Source organism: Nestor notabilis, unplaced genomic scaffold, assembly GCF_000696875.1.
Source record: "Nestor notabilis isolate BGI_N333 unplaced genomic scaffold, ASM69687v1 scaffold32982, whole genome shotgun sequence".
In the NCBI taxonomy this organism is placed as follows: Eukaryota; Metazoa; Chordata; class Aves; order Psittaciformes; family Psittacidae; genus Nestor; species Nestor notabilis.
This window is the reverse complement of record NW_009920311.1, coordinates 1,466-8,919: the sequence shown is the minus strand read 5'-3', so window position 1 is coordinate 8,919 and position 7,454 is coordinate 1,466. Positions and strand designations below refer to the sequence as shown.

Here is a 7,454-nt window from a genome sequence, read left to right as displayed (position 1 = left end):
CCCGTCCCGCCTCTTCCTGCCCGGTGCCGCGGGGAGGACGCTGCGCTAGAGCCGTTTAACGGGGCTCCCCCCTCGGCCTGAGCCGCGGAGCGCTCCCGGGCTGCTCCAGGACACGTTTAACACCGGTTCTGCCTTTTTACTGACTAAACCCACCCCAAAACTGTGTCTTTTGGCAAATGCCCGTTTGCAGAAGGAGGGGACGGGGACAGGAGGTGCGATAGGACAAACGGGCAGAGAAGCAGACACACCCCCCGCCAACCCTTCCCTCTCCTGGTTCCACCGGATCGGGAAGCTCCGTGGTCGAATATAGACAAGAAACGTATTTATCACCCCCCAACACACATAAAAGGGGTTTATATAAAACAATTCACTGTCCCCAACTGGATAAATATAAAGGAAATGTGTTTGTGTTGCAGAGGGGTTTGTCCTGAATTCCTAATGGGAAAGGAAAAAGCAATGTGAAATGGGAATATTCCACACACAGAGAGGTAAAATGGGAAGAAGTGAGATGTCTCCTGTTGGAGGAGTCCTCATGCACTGTCCATGGGAAGGATGCTGAGGACACAGCAGTGGCTTTGCCATCAGCATCCAAATAATCTGGGATTCAAGGTTAAAAAACCTGGACTCAAGATTGAAGACATTGAATTAGAGATTAAAAATCCAAGATTTGAGATGACAAACCTGGATTTGAGATTAAAAAAATCTGGGATTTGAGATAAAACCCCTTGGGATTCAGGAGTATGGGATTTGAGATCGATAACCTTGGATTAGAGATTAAAAATCCTGAATTTCATATTAAAAAAACAGAGATTTGAGATAAAAATTCCTGAATTCAAGATTGAAAAATCTGGGATTTGACAATAAAAATACTGGATTCAAGATTAAAAACCTGGGATTTGAGACTGAAAAATCCAGGATTAGATGAATATAAATCCTGAATTTAGGATTAAAAAAATCTGGGATTTGAGATTAAAAACTTGGCCTCTAGATTAAAACTGCAGGAGTCAAGATTGATAATCCTGGATTCAACCTGAAACCCCTCACTCATGCAGAACAGTTCAGGATTTCGGGACAAACACAGTGATTCCCTCTTGTCGTTTTGCTTTATTGGTGTTCACTGAGCACATTCCCGGGAGCCGGCAGCATTCCAGGTCACTTGATTTTCCTCTCCATGGCCAGGCTGTCGTGCAGCTTGGACACCTCGGGCTCATAGGCCTCCATCACCAACGTGCCGTTGGTATCGAAGAACTTGGCGATGGACTTGGTGAACTCGGCTTCCCTCTGCTGCTTGGTTCTGCCGCTGATGAACGTCACCTTCAGGGTGTACTTGTCATCAAACCTGCAGGGACATGGAAAACACAACCTAAGCCTGGTTTAACTGAGACAACAGCAAGAAGATGAAGTTTGGAGTGGAGCTGAGGAACAATTCCTTGCCCAGAGGGTGCTCAGGCATTGGAACAGGCTGCCCAGGGCAGGGCTGGAGTCACCGTCCCTGCAAGTGTTCCCAGCCCGTGGAGCCGAGGCCTCAGTGCCAGGGGTTGGTGGTGGCCTTGGCAGGGCTGGGATAAAGGTTGGGCTGGATGAGCTTGAAGGGCTTTTCCAGCCTGTTTGATTCTATGAGGAGAAATACTGATCTTTATTAAGGGGGAAGCCCCCAGGGTGGAGGCTCCCACATGGGCACCAAGAGCTACAAAGTGTGAGTGTTAATTATAACACAATTAAAGGTTTTCATACTGCTCCTGATTAATTTCCCCACACACACATTTAAAGAGAAGCTAGTGCTTCCATGTGGTAATATTCTGTGGTGAATATTAATCATACATCCAGCCTTCCAGTGGCTAAAGGGGGCTACAAGGATGCTGGAGACTCCTCATCAGGGACTGTAAATGACAGGATAAGGGGTGATGGGTTCAAACTGAAACAGGGGGGATTTAGGTTGGATATAGCGAAGAAGCTCTTCCCTGTGAGGGTGCTGAGGCGCTGGCACAGGGTGCCCAGAGAAGCTGTGGCTGCCCCATCCCTGGCAGTGTTCAAGGCCAGGTTGGACACAGGGGCTTGGAGCAACCTGCTCTAGTGGAAGGTGACCCTGCCCAGGGCAGGGGGTTGGGACTACATGAGCTTTAGGGTCCCTTCAACCCAAACAATTCCAGGATTCTATAAAATTGTCCGGGAAGCCGTAAAGATCATGACTTGGAAAGCTCACATCCCTGCTCCAGAAACACCAAAATTTTCCCTCTATTTTGTTCAGGAGCTTCCCAAAACACAGCTTTATTGCTCATGGTAGCACAGGCAAACCAAAGCTGTGCTGGTACCGCATTCCCACGAATCCCAAGATACCGTTTGAGACTGGAGGAAAGCTGCCAAACGTCATCGGGGTCCATCCCCGCAGGGTCTTTTCTGTGAGCTACAAGGAAAATGCTCTTTTCTTTATATGAGGTATAGATAGTCAGGATTCCCATCATCACAAAGTATGTGCAAAGATAAAAGGTTAAGGAACATAAGGAGCAGGAACTGGAAGTAGAAACATGTCAGAGAAATTGGCTGGATCCCCTCAGACACCAGGATTTAACCACCTCTCATGAGACCATTGCTCCAAACAGGCCAATTCCTCATTAACATCAGAAATTAAATACTAATTGGGAGATCTTCATCAATCTTTCCCATTGCCCCCAACATAAGAGGGACGTGGAGCTGCTGGAGCGAGGCCAGAGGAGGCCCCGGAGCTGCTGCGAGGGCTGGAGCAGCTCTGCTCTGGAGCCAGGCTGAGAGAGCTGGGCTGGGGCAGCTGGAGAAGAGAAGGCTCCTGAAGGGGACACCTTAGAGCAGCTCCAGGGCCTAAAGGGGCTCCAGGAAACCTGGAGAGGGGCTTTGGACAAGGGATGTAGGGACAGGCCAAGGGGAATGGCTTGAACCTGCCAGAGGGGAGAGTGAGATGAGCTCTGAGGCAGAAGCTCTTCCCTGGGAGGGTGCTGAGGTGCTGGCACAGGGTGCTCAGAGAAGCTTCACTTTGCATGCTCAGTACCTGATGTGTTCTATCAATACAGAGCAGGTCTTCCTGTAAAGAGACTATGGCCAGAATAAAACCAAAATCAACCCAAAACAACTCCCTGAAACTTTCAAAGGCTGATGCTCAGTTTGGGATTCACACACTGAAGCAGAGTGTGCTCTGCGTGGTCGGTGTCTGAGGTCTGGCGAGCAGATCAGCTGCCCAGGAGCTGTGACCTCTCTGATGTGAACCCTGCTGCAAGGCTGGACCCACACATCTCCCAGATTTCAGTGTGTCACACCCAGACAAGCAGGACTGTTGCCATCACATGAAAACTATTTGATTATCAGCTGATCTCCACACCACAGGAAGTAAAATTCCCCCAGGCTTGAAAGTGGGAATACAGAGAAAAGGGTTTTTTGTGTTTTGTGGGGAAAATAAACCCTTTGGGTATAAATGAGACACCATCTGTAAAGGATATGATACAACACAAAAGGCAAGAACAGGTTTAGATTCAGGAAAGGGGTGCAGGTAATCCCAAATCAAAGCTACAATGGCAAAGAGACATGAGATTGTGCAGATGATGAGGCGGCCGTCGATCAGGCGGAAGTTTTCAACGTACTTGTACTTCTCCAGGAGAACCTGAGGGAGAAACATGGAGCTGAGATTGTTTTGTGCTTCTCATAAATGGGATAAACTGCTTCTGGAATGGACTTAGATAGAAAGGAGTTGATTACATGGGTAAACTGAGCAGCAGCTTGATGCAGAACTAGTATCTGCCTTGGGTATGGTCGAAGGAGGGGATCCTGCCCCTCTATTCTGCTCTGGTGAGACCCCACTTGCAGCACTGGGTGTAGTTCTGGGGTGCCCAACATGAGAAGGACATGGAGCTGTTGGAGCAAGTCCAGAGGAGACCACGAGGATGATCAGGTGCTGGAACAGCTCCTGTATGGAGACAGGCTGAGAACACTGGGGCTGTTGAGCCTGGAGAAGAGAAGCTGCTGGAGACCTCAGAGCAGCTTCAGTATCTGAAGGGGGCTACAAGGATGCTGGAGAGGGACCTTCATCAGGGACTGGAGTGACAGGACAAGGGGTGATGGGTTCAAACTGAAACAGGGGAAGTTCAGGTTGGATCTAAGGCAGAAGCTGTTCCCTGTGAGGATGCTGAGGCACTGGCCCAGGGTGCCCAGAGAAGCTGTGGCTGCCCCATCCCTGGCAGTGTTCAAGGCCACGTTGGACACAGGGGCTTGGAGCAACCTGCTCTAGTGGAAGGTGTCCCTGCCCAGGGCAGGGGTTGGAGCTGGAGGAGCTTTAAGGCGCCTTCAACCCAAACCATTCCAGGTCTCTATGACCAGGGCTTACAGGAATTACCTTTTTGGCAGAATCGTCCAAGGAATTTTTCACAGCTGAACCGTCCCATTTGTCAATTTTCACTGGTTTGTCGTCGATCTTCCACTGCAACAGAAACAAAATGGAGTTAAAGACAGAACTGGCCTTTCATTTTAATGCTGTGTCGTGAGCACAAGGATGGGAAACAAGCCGGACAACAGCCGCCTGGTTGGGAAAACCGGACCAGAGATGGAGGGGATCACTGGATTACACAGCTGTGTCACAGCCACCGCCACTTCAGCACCACCCTACCCGTTACCTTTATGGATTTAAGCTTTTAAACCTTGTCACAGACACCCAGAAAGTGACTTTTTACACCAGTTTTACTCTAGTTTTGTTTCCATGTTTGCTGCCATCCACAGAAAGTGTTGGTTTACTCAGCGCTTGCTTTGAAATCATTCCTGCCTTCCAGCCAAGCTGTGGCAAACACTCTCTGGGGACTGACGACAGGAGGAGGAATTCCAAGGCCCCTTTAACAATCCAAGTACAAGGGGAAAATCCAAAGGCACCAACAAGAAATGAAGTTTCAGCCCAACCATCCTCCAGAACGAAACCAAAAGTCTCTGTGGCTTTTCCATACCCAGGTTTTCCGTGGAAACAGGTCCTTTATCAATAATGAATGTCAGATACAATGGCTCAGTTCCTCAAAAGGGCTCATTTTCCCTGGATTGATACTATTTTGGTGACACTATTCCTTTTAGCCACAGTTGGACACCTCAGTTTGAGCCCTGTGTATTATTTCAATCAGCTAAGTGACCAGAGCTCAAATTTTGGCTGCTGTTAGAAGCAATCCTCAACTCCACTCATGGTATTTCCTGCTCCTGAAGCTACCATGTTGAATTTATCAGCTACCAGAAGAGCTCATTTCCCTTCCCTGGCAGGAGACAGACTGGGAAAGGACTCTCAGGTCAGGAACATACAGAATATTTTATGTGGATCCAGAGCAGGAACTGGATTCTTGCTTCTTGCTCTCTGTCCCACACCACCTGACACTGGAATGGCCGGATAACACCAGTGGTATTTAACTGACACTGATCTCTAACAGAGAACCAGCACTTTCAGGGGTAGATGTAAAGCCCACATGACAGATGCTTTGAGATAAAGCTGTTACTGGGGACAAAAAGAATCTAATCTTAGACATCTGAAGCAATGAGCTGAACCAGCAGTTCTCCAGCTCTTGTTCAGGTTCCTCGTGACTGAGGCTGTTCTGGTTCAAGACAGAAACAGCTCGACAATCCCAAGGGATTCATGTCAAAGGAACTTGTACAGGGACACATCCACAGTCTGGGACTTCAGCCAGAAGCTTTAGCTCTCCCTTTACCGTGGTCGAGATGTTCCCCTGAGGTTACTTCTCTTAACATTCTGCAGCACTGCAGGGTGGCTGCTGCTGCTTCTCTGATTCTTCCAGGCTGATCTGCAGGACCAAAGAGCTGAGAGAGGCTGGGATTTGGCCACTACCACCAAGTGCTCATCCTCAAATAGAGGAATCACAGAATCCCAGGTTGAAGGGACCTCAAAGATCATCTGCTCCAACCTTTCCAGGCACAGCATGACCTAGACTGGGTGCCCAGCACCCTGTGCAGCCCAATCTCAACAGCGTCCAACGCTGGGGAGCCACCACTTCCCTGGGGAGATGATTCCAGTCTCTGGTTGTTCTCATTGGGAAACATTCCCTCTTGTGTCCAGTAGGAATCTCCCCAGCAGTAACTTGTGCCCATCACCCCTCGGCTTTTCCATGGGACTCCTTGTCCAAAGGGAGTCTCCAACTTCTTTGTAGCCCCCCTTTAACTCCTGGCACATGGGATCAGGTCTCCCTGAGCCTGCTCTTCTCCAGCTGAACAGTCCCAGCTCTCTCAGCCTTTCCTCACACGCTGCCCAGCCCTTGGACCATCTTTCTGGCCCTTCTCTGGCCCCCTCCAGCCTTTACCTGCTCTTGTGTCTGCAGAACAGCCCTGCCTGGCTGTGGAGGGAAGGTGAAGCTGCACCCATGTCCCGTGGAGCCTGGCAGATGCAAACACATCTGCTCTGGCTGGTGAATGGCATTTTCCAATCAGTTACTCATTTTGAGCACGTCCAAAGGCTTCAGAAGAAAAGCCCAGGTTTTTGTTCCAGCCTGATGGAGGGGAAAAACCCCATGGCCAGTTCAAAATAGCTCTTCAGTTTGGGTGTGTTTTGGCTCCTTCAGTTTAAGAACGAAGTGGAGGGTTATCACACTTGTCCTGAGCACATCCTGTGCTGGATGGGAAGCAAATGCCATGTTCTACAGAGAGAAAGTGGATTTAGCACCCATGTAAGCACAAGGCTTCAGAGGAAAAGCTGAAATACAGCCAGTGGTGACCTTACTTCAACCAAAAATGCAATTTCAGAAAGCCACAAACCCAATCTGACACTAGAAGTAACTGTGTGAGTACAGAAGCTGCCTGTAGCTGGAGTGCAGCAGGGGAGAGTCTCCTCTTAGCTCCAAAGACAGGCACAGCAGAACAGCTCTTGCAGCAGACACTGCAGGATCTGAGCTATCACCTTCATTTAAAGCTCTTCCCGAAGCTCTCTCATGAGCAGGAGGCAGGAAAAAATCCTACAGGAGAAATTCCAAGATGTTCACATCAGAGAATAAAGACACAGCACAAACTTCACTGGATTTTCCCCTCCTGCCACTGCTGTCAACCTCATTTACATCAGATTTAGTCTGCAGCATCTCCCAAGTTGCTACTTGTCTCTTCAAATGCTGCTCTCAAGTTTATGGTGCAGTTTGGGTATTACAAACATAAAGAAATCATACAGCAAAAAAAGGTTTGTTCTACTGTAAGAGGAACTCCAGTGTAGACTATATAAACTCTTGAAGGGGAATAATGTTTCTGCATCTATTCTGTGTTTTCTATTACACGGATGGAAAGAAAGGAACCCCCCTTCCTAAAACCAGAAACTTCTCAAACCAGGACATGCAATGCTGTGGCTGAGGGAGGCTGGAAGACCAGGACACGATGCACATCACCTCCCTCGAGGCTCACAGCTGAGCCCCAACCCTCAGGTCTCCTGTAACTTCCAAAATAACAGTGACATGGCACACCATGAGCCTGGC

The 7,454-nt window shown here is 48.9% G+C and overlaps 1 protein-coding gene across 1 annotated transcript; it reads right to left on the bottom strand.

Annotated features, from left to right (window-relative positions):
* Positions 1-1,091: 1,091 nt before the first annotated feature.
* SPCS2 (signal peptidase complex subunit 2 homolog (S. cerevisiae)) lies at positions 1,092-4,441 on the bottom strand (the record flags this gene model as incomplete). Its single annotated transcript, XM_010010610.1, has 4 exons — positions 1,092-1,339; positions 2,338-2,436; positions 3,468-3,628; positions 4,358-4,441. Coding segments are annotated over 4 exons (531 nt in total), but the record flags the coding sequence as incomplete, so codon positions are not given.
* Positions 4,442-7,454: the final 3,013 nt, after the last annotated feature.